This window comes from Sander lucioperca, chromosome 10 (assembly GCF_008315115.2).
Source record: "Sander lucioperca isolate FBNREF2018 chromosome 10, SLUC_FBN_1.2, whole genome shotgun sequence".
NCBI classification, from domain to species: Eukaryota; Metazoa; Chordata; class Actinopteri; order Perciformes; family Percidae; genus Sander; species Sander lucioperca.
The window spans coordinates 26,997,076-27,011,365 of NC_050182.1; the positions used below are offsets into that span (position 1 = coordinate 26,997,076).

Genomic DNA, 14,290 nt, shown 5'->3' on the forward strand with positions numbered 1-14,290 from the left:
TTGTTCATACTGGCTATCACCTGTGCTTATTTTTACTGTGACAAGTAAAACTGTCTGCTGTAAAAAAGGCCTGTAACCAGCCCTATGTGTGTAAAAAAACTGGCACACAGTGTGGGTCAAGTTCACGGATTCTCACATTTGTATAAGTGATGAGTGATGGCAAGTGGTTAAGTCTTGGTTTATGATTTCAGTGTATCTGTGTGGTCCTTTATGTATGCATGTTTGCATATTTGATGGACCTTGGAGGCAGCAAGCAGCATGCGTGCATAGTCCCTCTATCCCTGTTGCTTCGGTACTGGCACACCAGTCCCGTTTTCCACATGGAAGCATACAAATATGCATACAAATATGCCTGTTTGTGTGGGTGGAACTGTTGCATATTGAGTGTTATATATAACATTGTTCTTTCTTACATTTGAGTAAGAGTTTTAGTATTTTCTTTTAAAATATGTTTTTATTTGTGTGACGGTTACTTGTACTTGTTACACTGTAAAACATTTTAAAGTGTACTTTTTAGGCCGTAAAACATTTTAAAACTAGAAACCTATAATAAATTACCTTGAAATTAACAGAAATGATATATTTACATAAAAGGTTATTTGATTCTGACAAAAATTATCAGATTGAAATGTGGTGTTCGTGTAGGTTAATGCCACAAAATCCTACAAAGCATCTGTTTGCGATCAAGCAACAATGCACCACACCTGTCAGTGATGTAACAATGAATATTCACAAGTGTCCGAAATCTCTATTTACTGCTCACTATCCAGCCATCTACTGAGTGTTTAATCATGTAGGTAATAGTAAATGAGTGACCGAGAGATATAGCTTACAAATCTCACTGCCTCTCACTGGCTGTCATCGCCTTGAGGTGAACACTCTCAGTTTTCATGTTCACAGCTCTCACAACTCAATCTCAGCAGAAAAGTAGAAAACGAAAAAGAAAATAATTTTCTGAGAAATATCGAGGAGGAAGGATGGAGGTGAAGAGCCTCAGAGGGGAAAGGTTGTACTGTATCAAGCCTGGTTGAATCTTCAGCATTGATCTCATGAATAATAGAGCTCCAGTGGCCATGTGACGATATTAAACGTGACATCCAACGACAACCTGGATCCACCATTCCTCAGAGCCATGCAGAAACAAACACTTGCATGTGCGCACAGTTGCGTGTAACCTTGTAATTCTGTGATTAATCCGGTCTAATCTGTTTTAACTGTGAAAACATTTTCAAATGAAATTATCCAAAAGGTCATTGTTAACTTTAACTTAAGTTGAATCAAAGTTATTTCTGTTTGGCTACAAATCACTGACTCACAAAAGAGTCATTAATATAAAACACCCTCATAAAAGAAAAACAAGTTGCCTGCTTAACAAGACGATCTCCTGTGTTTCCTTGTATTCTTCAGCTTCTTAATAATACATAGAGAAACAGCTAACGTCCAATGCTCAGAGCTCACACACACACACACACACACACACGCTCCCATGCTCCCACTCTCATGTTAACTGTCCCCACTCATCACTCACCCTGACAAATCTCTGTGAGAAAAAATCTGCAAGTCTGCATTTTTCACCCCCAGCAGATTGTATCTTTGCATTTGTTTTACCTGTTCTTCTTCTCATCAATTTATTCATGCGAGCAACTAGTGAACATCAGGGGTAAGCAGGAGCCCAGAGTGGGTGAGCTGAAAGGACGAGGAGGAAGAAACCAGTGGTGGAAAGTAACTAAGTACATTTACTCAGGTACTATACTGGAGTATTTCTAGTTTATGTTACTTAACAAACTGTATACCAAGTAATCAAAACTAGCCCCACCTCAACTAGCTGCAACAGTAGACAGTATACAGTATACAGTATAGATACAACAGTATAGTAAAATGCTACTTATGCATTGACACATTATCAGTATGAACAATATATGACAATATATCAGTTACAGATGCCATTTTACTTATAGTTTTAATTTTATATGATGATTTTAAATGCTGGACTTTTACTTATAATGGAGTATTTTACAGTGTTGTACTGCATGGTACTTTTTCCACCACTGTAAGAAAGGGAGAAGAAGTAGAGAAAGCAAAGAACGAGAGTGCAGGTAATAGAATAAGAATAAACTCCTATCAGTTTTTTTTCCCAGCACATCAAAGAGGTTAGAAAAACACTGACAGCTGCAGGAGAATTATGAATGAAAGTATATTTTGAAAAGGGGTTGCACAAACATTCTTTGCATCCACATATTTTAATCTGACTTTAGGTAAAATATGTTAGGTCCATATGTGTTTGTGTTATGTCGTGAATGTAAAAATGAACTGCTACCTCCTCTGTCAGCTCTAGCCACTGAAAAGAAATAAGTGGAAATCAGGCCAATTACAAAAGCTGGTCAGTCTGACGTGGTGTTGCCTGAGCTCATTACTATTCATGAGCTCGACCAGTTGCGCTGGGTAAAGGATGCTGATAGCCAGGCTCTCATTGGCTAGCTGTTAGCCATCAGAGTCAAGCAGCTTAGCTCGTTGAATATTAATGAGAACTGGCACAAATCGAGCTGAGTCTTCCTGCAAGCTTTCTATACCACGCTAGAATGGCTTGACATAAGGTAACCAAGGCATTTTTTTCCACAAAAAAATGTTACAGAGTCCATGGTAGAACTTCAGACATTGCCACAAAGTAATGAAATACGTGTGGCAGGGCACCTTTAAGCGTTTTTACTCCCTGAACACTGAAGATTGCATAATGCACCCTCACCTACCACAATCTCTCACACACACACACACACACACACACACACACACACACACACACACACACACACACACACCAACCTATCAACCTTTATATTGTTTTGGTTTTTTATTTTCTGTTCTCATCAGCGTCAGTTCCAGATGCAGAAGGCAGCTGTTTTCAGCAAAAAAAGCTCTGATAAACCTACTTTATGCTACCTACCTAGCACAAAATGGAACTGTTCACGACAGCTAACTAGCTGGTGAACATAGTGAAGCATTTAGCGGCTAAAGAGCTGTTGGAGGTGTTGGAGTTGGTGGAGACCAAAAACAGAGCTAAAAGGAGAGTGAATATTGAACTTACATTTGACACAAACAGCTCGATGGTGTTTTTTGCCTCCAACGGTGCCTTCCAGGCAGCTAACCCTGACCTTAACCCTAAACATAACCATTGCCACGTTGCCTGGGAGAAGACGTTGGGGGCAAAAAACACCAAAGACCATACAAACACTACTTCAAATGAATGCTAATGTTGGTCTGTGTTGTGTGTTTTGTTTACAGCTTTTTTCCCGCTGCCCCTGAGTGGCCTTTACAGCCTTTTAGGAAAGCATTTATTTTAATGGGAAGCACAGCAGCAGAGGAAGATGATGTTAAATCATTCATTACTTTATTTAGTGAGTGATGTTATTTATTAGTTTATATGAAAGTCATGCCATGAAATAAACCTAAAGTCAACAAGAGTCATGTTCCATGTCTGTCCAGACATGCGACTGAAGGCTGCTCACATTGTATGTGAAGCCGGCCTTCCTTATTCATCAGCGCTGCAGCTCTGCCGCTCATTCTGTGGAAAGCTTATTAAATCATAAACCACAAAACCACCACGCCTGTAGTGTACAGAGCAGAGAGAGAGAGAAACGGGGATATTCTGAATGTTGGCATTCATTAATGAAACATCTTGTATTAAACAATAGAGAAAATGTTCCCTTCCCTAGGTAACCACTAACCACATCCAATCCATGCATCTGTAGTATGCACACACATTCCTGCCAAGATCATAAATCTGACAGCATCATTTTCTTGGAGACAAAAATAAATATTTCATCTCATTCAGCACATTTAGAATTACTCCTCATTTTGCTCTTTTACATTCACATCACACATTCAATATTGATCGTAGAATTTTTGTTTCATTTTCATGTAATGTCGGATTTATTCGATTTAGGAGCGCAGCACAGATGAACAAGCCAAGAACATGATAAATATGACTCAGAGATGAAAGTTCTTCGCTCTGTCTTTAAGAAAAACTTCAAAAGAAAGACTGCGTAGGTCATTATTTGGACTATTTCTCTTACTAATGTGGGTTTATAATGTTTGGCTCATTAAAGCAAATCAGCCTAGCATTATTTTAGGCTGTAATGCAAAATGAATTTAACAAATATTGCAACCATTTACAATTACAACAATTAAGTGCTAAAATGAACTGAAAACATAATATCTTTTAGACTACTACATCAGTATATTTTAATGAGAATGATTATTATACAAGAGCCAGGTGATCCCCAGCTTCATTGCCTCCCTCTCTCTTCCTCACCTCTCCCCTCTGTCGCTGCCCTGGAGCGCTGCACAAGGAGCACTGCGCAAGGAGCACTGCACAAGGAGTGGAAAATACAGTCACCTAAAAATACACTGTACATAAGCAACACACTTACAAACACATGGGTACACACACACACACACACACACACACACACACACACACACACACAAAGTGTCTTTATTATTAGACAGCACAAGGCTGACACCTGAGACACTCAGTGGTGTCACCCCCTCCCTCCTCCTTAAATTAGTCCAGCAGTGGCCACCATCCCTGAGGGTACAGTCTGATCTGCTCTACTGCAGGCTGGCAGTTAGTGATGAGGGGGTTTTGGGGTGTGGGTGCTGGGGGGACACATTCTTATGACATCACAGCCCAGTTGGCCCTGCATGCCTGTGGCAGTCACACGGGGCATCACCAGGCCTGACATGGCATTGCTGCTGATGGAAGGGGATGTGTGTGAAAAGGTCACAGAGACCAACGTGGCCTCCGTCCTGGGATTCTCCTTATCACACCACCCTGCGCACGCACGCGCACGCGCGCGCACACGCACACGCACACACACACACACACACAAGTTTGACATTTACAGTATATTCCGCTGTTTGAACCACTTGTATTTTTTTGGTATTTTAACTGATCCCTCCTTTAAGGTTTTAATTCAGCTCTTATGTTTGTCTTTAGTTTAGCCTCGGCCTTGTTCCATTCTTTTAAGTCCTTTGCATATATCACCATAGACCTGTTCAATTTCTCCCACCATAGACTGTCTCCACCTGTTTCCATCTTCCTGTAGTTATTCATATCTCTCTCCAGCACCTTGTGTCTCTTCTTCTCTCTTTGTTTTACCTCTTGCTTTTGCTCAGCCTCTATTTCTGTCAACTCTCTGTATATTTGTTTTATTTCCTTTGTGCTTTAACCTCAACTGTTGCCAAGAGCCATATCCTACTTCAAGATCTCAATTTCCATTTCTATTTAACTTACCTATTGACTAATGACATTTATCTGTTTTTTTGTTGATACATTTCTTTTTTCTTTTTCTTTTTCTCTTTATGTCCTATATGCTGTAATATATTTGTTGTTCTTTATGCTTCTCTTGTTTCTTATCTGGATGTTTGCACTGGATCTCGTGCTTTTGTTGTGAAATATTTAACTTTATCATTGATTCTTTGATGTGTTGTTCTAATTGATTAGTATACAAAAAAAACATTTAAATGTAGGCTTCCAAATAATGCTTTTTGTATTTGCATATATTTTTCGAACAAGTAGACCTTATTTAATTTGATCCTGTTTTGTTGTTCAGTGGAGCAGAGACTGTGGGGAAAAAGTGGAACTCCGATGAATGGCTGTAATTTGTGTATTTGGTTGTGAATGGTAAGAGTGTAGACATACCACGTCTAAATACTTGGTCTGAGAACTGAGAATTTGATCTTTGACAGTGACACACACACACACACACACACACACACACACACACACACAGCTTGCTCCTGAGCGAGTTGTCCTACACAGTTCATATGACAGCAGCCATGTGGTCTGGATGCAGAATATGGAGTCAGATAATTTTACAGTGAACAAGCTCTCACCTCTCAGTAGACCTACTGATCACTGGCCATTAACAGTGTTGCATTAATTGACTGCTAGTCTACTGACTAATCACTGCCTGATCACAGCATGAAAGCACATTCACAAAGAATGTAAAAGATTTAAACATGTATGATATGCTGTACACCTTTCTTCAATGTTCTGATCTTCAGAGATGGGAAGAGTAAAACTATGTACATTTATTTAGTTACTGTATTCCGGTAGCATTTTAAGGTACTAAAAAAATATATTAACATAAGTTTATAGAGTAAAAAAATATAGTATACAGCAAATTAAAATTCACAATAAAGCAATGCATAAATATGGTACAGAAATACAGAAATTTGCTATGTAAAAGCAATTTTGCAATAAAAGGTAAAAAAAATGTATGTTGTTGAGAAAAGCTGTTTTATGTGACTTTATACTTTTACAAGTAACACTGTGAAAGTTAAAGTAGAGATCTTTTGATTTTTACTGAATTACATTTATCCAATGACGGTAGTCACTTTGCTCTTGCAGGTAACAATTGTTCAAGCAAAACATTCAATAAGTTCATGAAATATGATGCACTCCACCATGGATTAAAACTTACCACAAGTATATAAAATGATCAGTTTTACTATCACATGGACCACCATATTATTTAAGTACTTTTTGTCAGTACACTTTAAAGAGACCATTCCCTAAAATCAGTACTTTTACTTTGACACTTAAGTAAGACTTTTATTCTATGTACCTGTATTGACTTTAGAATGCATGATTTTGTTTTTAAATAAAGTATTTTGTAATATTTTAATGCTACTTTTGCTCAAATAAGGGAACTGAATACTAATTCCATCACTGCCAATACTTGTACAGGCTACTACCATATGTAGTTAGACAGATCACGCTAACGGGCCTTTCATACTGTTTCACAGTGTAGATCCCGTCACAGGTGTCCCTGCATCCCCTTAACTAGCCCTCAGTTTTGGGGACACCGCTCAGGATTCACCTGTTCGGTGAGCGTGGATCGATTCCACCTGCCTGTCAATTCTTTCCACGCTTTACCAACCATGTGATCTGTTCAAAAATACACACACACACACACACACACACACACACACACACACACACACACACACACACACACGACATACGTGCGTGCATGACTGGGCACTCACACTCATCTAAAGAAGGAATATTCTGCGCTCTATCCTGTCTTTGAAAGGAAAGAAGAGTTTCAAATCCTAAGCCCATTGCTGCACCTGATATCCTAGCTTTGTTTACCTTCAGGGTGTTACCAGCATAAACATGTGTGATGGATGGGTGAGAGAGTGACTTAGCCATAGAGAGGGAGAGAGAAAGACCTAGAGTGCTGACACAATAAGCAGACAGCAAAGAACTAGTGGCTACGAAGGCCAACTGTGGCGTTTCACGTCTCCTCACGTAGCCTGTGTCTTGCCGAAAAAGTTCCACTTGAGCAAAGACTACAGTCGACGGCCAACTACCATGTACGTTCTGCGCCTGCGTGAGAGGAAATAACTCTCCATGCCAACAGGCGGTGGTAATCTATTCGTTATTCAAAAAGGGAAACTTGATATATAAAATAAACAACGTTTGCCCTCCCGAATCAGCCAGCAGCACGGTTAACCCTAACCCTATGGTCCCTGTGCTTCACTTCCTGCCAGGGACACCAGAAGATGACTAACCAGATTGTCCATCTCCAGGGTTGTAATCCGTTCTCTCTGCAAAGAAGTATCCCTGTGGTGGGGAAGTGGAGGGACAGAGCAGCCCGCTGCGGCCACTGGCTAGTTAGCTAGCTTGTTAATTCCGCCCAACATGCCTTCATGCTACAATGGTTACAGAAAATGAATCAAACAAAGTTGTCACTTATCTGGCAATAGCAATGAGCTATTCTATGTTGTGACAAGAGTGTGTGTGCCCTCTCACAGTCATCAGTCAGTGCTTGCTTTCCTCACTACCATTTTTCTTCTTGTGCTCTAATTCACTTAAGCTGAACAGCCAATCACACGGATTCCTCTTACCGACGGTGCTGAAGACGATTCAACAATTGGCCGAAATAAAGCCGTTGAAGGCCGACCAGTCTTGACGAGTAGCGACGGTGCAAACTAGGACGACAGATGCTCAACGATCTTCTTGTTGTGTCAGCACCTTTAAACATTTTTTACTTTTTTTGCTAAACCACAGAGCAGCATGTGCTATGTAAAACATAATACATGTGACCTATTTACAGGTCTCCTAAATTGTGTGTGTGTGTGTGTGTGTGTGTGTGTGCGCGTGTGTGTGTGTGTGTGTAGCACATGTGCGTTCTCGCCTCTCTCTATGTAAGGGACCATCCCTTGTAAAAGCATGCGGTTTCTTCACAGGATATGGGTTTCTTGTGAAAAAGACACAGAGAGGAAGCACTCTGAAGAAAGCTTCTTTTTTTTTTTTTTTCTCTTTTTTCTTCCCATCTCTCACTTATCTCTTTCTTTCCACGGGACAAACGTCATCTCACGCGTGGATGTTCAGGATGATTTATGTAGAATAGACAGATAGAGGTTCCGCTTGTAACATGCACGTTGATGAAATCTCTTCTTGCTGCCTCTATTGCACCCTTGTGAATATTGTAATGTGTTTATTGAGTGATTGCCAAAGAATTAAAGGAAACACACATAGTTTAGTGAGGTGCAACGAAGAAAAGTTTCACACTAACTCTGACTTAATGATTGTTATCAACTTCTAAAGATTAAAAAAAATCCAACATTTAAACGGTTACACTTTACTTGAAGGTCTCTACATAAGAGTGACATGACACTGTCATGAATATGTCATAAACATTATAAACAAGCCATAAACGTTTATGACATAACGCCTCTTTTAGTAAGTGTCATTCGGTTTTTGTCATGACAAGTTATGGTTAGGGTTAGAGTTAGGGTTAGAGTGTGTGTTCATGACAGTGTCATGTCACTCTTATGTAGATACCTTCAAGGAAAGTGTAACCGTTTAAACTAACTTTGGCAGGTGTGTCAAATCAACACCAGCAACAAATTTGTTTCCACATATCTAAAGCCAACAAGCACAAACTGGAGAAACGCCAGAGTAAAAAACAAACAAAATAGAAAACATTTGAGTGCTTACATACTGAGTGAGTTAAGAGTATTATTGATGTGTCTGTGTGTCCAAAACATGAAGCCTGAGGACTCTGGGAGTTGACTTGTATAGACGTGTCAAGAGGAGTTTGGAACTACAGGTTGCAGCAGTGTGGAGCGCTCCACGTGCTGCCTGGGCCTGTTTGACTCCTGAACACTGAGGGACAGCTTTGACACGGCTCCTTCATATTTAATTGTTATGTTGAATTATTCTGGCTTACTGCCGTGTTGTGCCACCATGAATTGGGCCTTAGTGAGTGTATCTGTGTGTGTGTGTGTGTGTGGGACAGGGACAGGGACGACAGGGAGAGTGATGTGGCAGTTGTGCCTGAGTTTACCTCGAACACTGGAAGCCTATGGGAAAGCACAGCCATAGCAACAGAATGAATTAATGAACAGGATCCGAATGCTACGTTTAACACAAGGCGCGCACACACACACACACACACACACACACTTACTTTCATATTCAACGCAGGTAACCTGGTGATGCAGGCTGGGCTAGAACTGCTTCTACAACTACAAAACACCCAGCCAGCAGCTCACAGCATTGAACATACTGAACATCATTTCATAAATTCTTCCACACTGTTTGACTTAATGTGGTCAAATCAAATCTGAAACAGTTTCTAATCATTCACTTTTGTTCCACTCTGCTCTGTGATAATGATTTTCATCTAAAATAATTAACTGGTTATGATATTATGATAATATGATTAGGTAAAAAACAAAATCACCACACAGAACATGTGTTCATGCACTCCCTCAGTCATGACAGAGTTATATCTTGATTTTCTCTCAGCCAGTGTTTTTCAGAAAATAGTCTGCAGCGCCCCCCTCAGGAAAAGACAGAAAAACATCTGTGCAAAATTTAGATGAAGATGATGAAAATGATGAAGAGGCTCTGAGCGATTTCACAGGAAAACCTAAATGCAGTATGAGAAGAATTTATATTAATATAAACAACAATAGCAAGCCAGTTTTGGCTCAAAGAAAGGAACTTCTTGACTTAATGTTTTTTAGAGAATGATTTCAACAAAAACTCTGTTTTTGTGTGTTTTGGATATATGCAGGTATATACTTTCCCTAAAACAGATGATTGTTATGCTCTATTGTCCTAGGTGCACTTATCCAGAATCAAATGACCAGCCATGTGAAAAAAATGAAAAACTACTATATAGTTAACATTCAGCATTTATATCATCAGACATAAGCCATACAATTCCTGATGTGAATGCCTTCTGGTATTACTCTGGCACTATGAAGACTTGCCACTTTTCAGAAACTAATTTTACCTGTCTGCAATTCTTTAGAGCTGCAAAACAAGCTTCAGTATTGGTGGTGAGGACAAACCTGGGGCAGCCCATGTTGGAGGCTGATGCCTCTGAAGCTCTATAGAGGTAAGCATACTGAAAAGTTACACTTCCATCCAGTCAAACATCAATTTAAAGCAGCTAGTATACATATGTATAGACAAGTCTGGGCTTTTCTGCTCATACAAATAAGATGCTTTGGACTGTGTGTATGCTGTGTAATCTTGTTGAACCATAGGATGACAGGATCAGTTTAGGACAAGGTTGATTACACAAGTATACGTGTGGTTTTAGGTGCCATCTAAGATTGAACAAATTGAAAAGAATATTGATTATGGAGTTATAAAAAAAAAAAAAACCTCAGTCAAATTTGTTTAAATCAAGCATTAAAATAAATCACACTGAAATGTAACACATCAGTTCTGTGGTTCTCATAATCCTTTTCTGTCTGAAAGCATTTTTTTGTTGAAACAAAAGGTTTATGAATAGCTTTTGGCAAAATGTACAGCTTTCAGTAGTCTGGTAGTGGTTATAGAAAGTACAAAAAGAGTATAAAATCCCACTTGTCACTGAAAATATGGTTGAGAAACATCTCATTAAACAGACAGGCACATTCAGCTTGAAATGTTTCAAACACAAAACAGGGTTATAATTTCAGAACACAATAATGGTACATTTAAACACATTGATTTTTACTTCTTTATTGTACAATATTACAATTACATTTGTACAAATGCTTTTAACAAAAAATGCACTTCAGGCTACGAGAGGAAATGTTTGCAGGGGCCTGAAAACATCAATGTCCTTGGGTACTGCACTGAACCTTTTTGCAGCAGTGGCGGGAACATACTGCTGCTTGGAGGGAGGGCCACATACACACATACAAACTAAGACATTTCATCCGAGATGGGTGAGCATGACTCCCTCCTGTTCACCCCTTCAGATCTTAAAAACACAGGAAGGGCAAAAGGATGGATACCAACATCAATGCAGATGATGATTATGTACTGAAATGGTTAAATAAAAAAAAACAAGTTTGTGTGTCTTGTATGTCTGTGGGTGTTGTAGTGAAAGTGCAGAAGGGAACCAGGGGAGTGAGATTGTTGTTCATTTGTTGTTTGGTCCAGGTCCAATGTGTTAAAAAGACGAGGTGCAGGGTCAGAAGTCATCGGGTGGAGTTTAAGAGCGGGTGTATTTCCCCCAGATGTGCAGCATGAAGACCGATGCAATGAAGAGCAAACTCATCACCAGCACTGGCACGGGGCCGCTGTCACAACAAAGAGAAACTGATCAACACTCAGATTAACACACACCCAAAATCCCATCATTTTCTCCAACCTGCGTCTAACGCAGGAACAAACACGCACTCGATATACAGCACTGTATGGCGAGTCTGCCCTCCTTCGACTGCTGCAGAGACACACTCAATAACCACCACAGCACCATCGATCAACTATGGCCAGCTGTGGCCAGGAGACAGGACGCCTTCTCTAATATTAGGGGAGAGGTTGTAGCAGAATAGAAGTTTGAGAGTTTTCCAAACACAATTGTGTGTGTGTGTGTGTGTGTGTGTGTGTGTGTATATATATATATATATATATATATATATATATATATATATATATATATATATGCTGAACCACAGCTCAGTGATGATTTGTTTTACCACAGAAGCATGTCTGCCCAATTTCCTGCCATTAAACATTCCTCCCATTCTACCTGATGAACATATATAACACTAAGTGTCGGAAATCCTGTGACTTATATGCGTTTGTGAGAGGAAGTTAAAAATGTCAGGGGCTAAATTTGTTTGTAAGTGTGTATGTTCTTGTGTTCTGCTTTTATAAACTGCACTTACACTTTGAGGCCTGGCGAGTCTTCTGTGTAGAAGCGCCACATGCCGCCAGTGCCTGCCGATCCGGTGGTCCTGCCACCGCTGCGTGTACCACTGCTGGTAGCTTTCCTGTGGAACACACACACACACACACACACACACATTTGAGTGATTTAACATATGTTATTAATAAGGTCTTTACATGACATCTGTCATGAGAAATGTTTCCTTATGAAATTTAATTTTCGTATAGTGCATTTTTCATGTAACAAAGTACTCCATAGGAAAACAAAAAGATGATTAGAGCAAACAGACATAATTTTGTGAAAATCTGATAACTTTTACTCATCCAGCAGTTTCTTAAAACCAAACATTTGGATCAAAAGAAAAACAATCTTTGCCATTATACACCGAATTCTGAATGTAACTAAATACAGTAGCAGCTGATGAAAGAGTGGAGTGATTCATGGCTGCTTTACTCGTGGTGAGATTAAACAGAGGTTAATGAGGTAATGAAGAGGGTGATAGTAATGGGTAATAATGAGAGAGGTAACAGCGTGCCTCTGATTACACACTGATTAAGCCCACAGCACAACATCTATCAGCTGCTCTAATCTACACAGGTCACCCAAAACAAATAAAGGGAAGGGCTATCTGAAAATCATCAATCAATCACTCGTAACAGTATGATGACGAGCAAGCGGGGTCAATGCTGAGGGTATATGTCAAATAATTATTGAGAAGGTGTGCGGGCTGCAATGACCACATAACTTATGTATAATGTAAAGTGGTCTTCAATGGCTACTTTTTCACAGTGGTGGGCATGGGCAACATACAGATGCGTGACAAAACAAATTAATAAGGTGACTTGGTATACAAGACCACGAGTCGCCACAAGAGCATTGATGGTTCTTCAAATGGGTTGACATTTGGTGACTTTTATCATTCTTAACTCTATAAAATTCTTGTATTTAATTTTATTTAACTTTTTAACTCAAACTTTTAACTTTATTGTTTTACTGCACTGTATCACCAAATCAATTTCCTATGTACATTGGGAGAATTCTGATTCTGACAAAGCAATTCTGATTCTGGGACGACCGTAGCAAATAATAAACATAATTTTCATTCTCAAACAATTCAGTGAGCCTTGAGTCCTACATGGAAGATCTTCATCCATTATGTTACTGCACCCATTTATTCAGGTCTGTCGCACATCTGTATGCACTTATGGAGACTTTACCAATCGGTCTACTGGATAAAGAGTAGAGGTAAAAGTTTGGTGTGTATGTGTGGGTACGTGTACATACCTCTGTCTGACAGTGGAGCCTGCTGCACGGGGAGCCACCGTCTTACTGGGGGAACGGCTAGATGCCCCAACATTGGTTGCACTTGCTGCTGGTCCAGGCTGAGGGTTAGACGCCATAATGAATACACATGAACAGGACTCAACTCCATTATATCCTCTTTCTGACATTCTGTCTCATATCTTACACACACACACACACACACTTTTAATAATGATGCTTAGGTAGCTAACATTTGATTCTCAACTGTACAGTGTGTTTATGTCAGAGACTGATGGCAAAGGCCTTGCTAGCTGCACACACTGTTCATTGCTTTCAAGTTCTAGTGATAACATGTAGAGTCTCAACTAAATATGTTCACGAACATATATAATTAATAATCTAGTGCTGGGCTAGCTTTAAATATGTGTTTTGGGACTGTTTGAGTTGTTTAAAAAGATCCACGTCCACAAATGATGAGCTAACGTTAGCAAGCTAGCTAACCGAAAGCAAAACGTTAGGTCTGACGTTAAATGGGTGCAATAGAGCTGGTTAGCTTCAACAGTAGTAACAGTTTTAGAAATAGCTGAGAATCTTACCATTTTGTTTTATTTGTCCGATGCAAGGTAAAACCCTGAGCCCCTCTTCAAGTTGATGTCCACTTCCAATGAACAGCAGACAGTCGGTGTGTGATTTGGTCAAAAATTGAGAAGAGATCCCACAAAGCTGACGCTTGTCTAAAAAGGACACGACTGCAAAACACAAGACCAGTGCAGGAGGCTTAGCAAAAGCCTGACCGGCTGATCGCATTCACCACAAAATAATGATTCAAA

At 39.7% G+C, this 14,290-nt stretch overlaps 1 protein-coding gene across 1 annotated transcript; it reads right to left on the minus strand.

Moving 5' to 3' along the window:
* Window positions 1–11,022: 11,022 nt before the first annotated feature.
* On the minus strand, window positions 11,023–14,209 carry sec61b (SEC61 translocon subunit beta). Its single transcript, XM_031299149.1, has 4 exons — window positions 14,057–14,209; window positions 13,482–13,579; window positions 12,196–12,300; window positions 11,023–11,604 (listed from the first exon to the last, which is right to left on the minus strand). The coding sequence occupies exons 1-4, from the start codon at window positions 14,057–14,059 to the stop codon at window positions 11,517–11,519; spliced, it is 294 nt and encodes a 97-aa protein (XP_031155009.1). The 5' UTR covers window positions 14,060–14,209; the 3' UTR covers window positions 11,023–11,516.
* Between the last annotated feature and the right edge of the window lie 81 nt (window positions 14,210–14,290).

What these genes read in the sequence shown, in the direction of transcription:
- sec61b (XM_031299149.1), bottom strand. An exon ending in GGCTCCACTGTCAGACAGAG is followed by an intron (nt 12,301 to 13,481) that starts GTATGTACACGT and finishes TGTGTTCCACAG; the next exon opens with GAAAGCTACCAGCAGTGGTA. An exon ending in GACTCGCCAGGCCTCAAAGT is followed by an intron (nt 11,605 to 12,195) that starts GTAAGTGCAGTT and finishes TTGTTGTGACAG; the next exon opens with CGGCCCCGTGCCAGTGCTGG.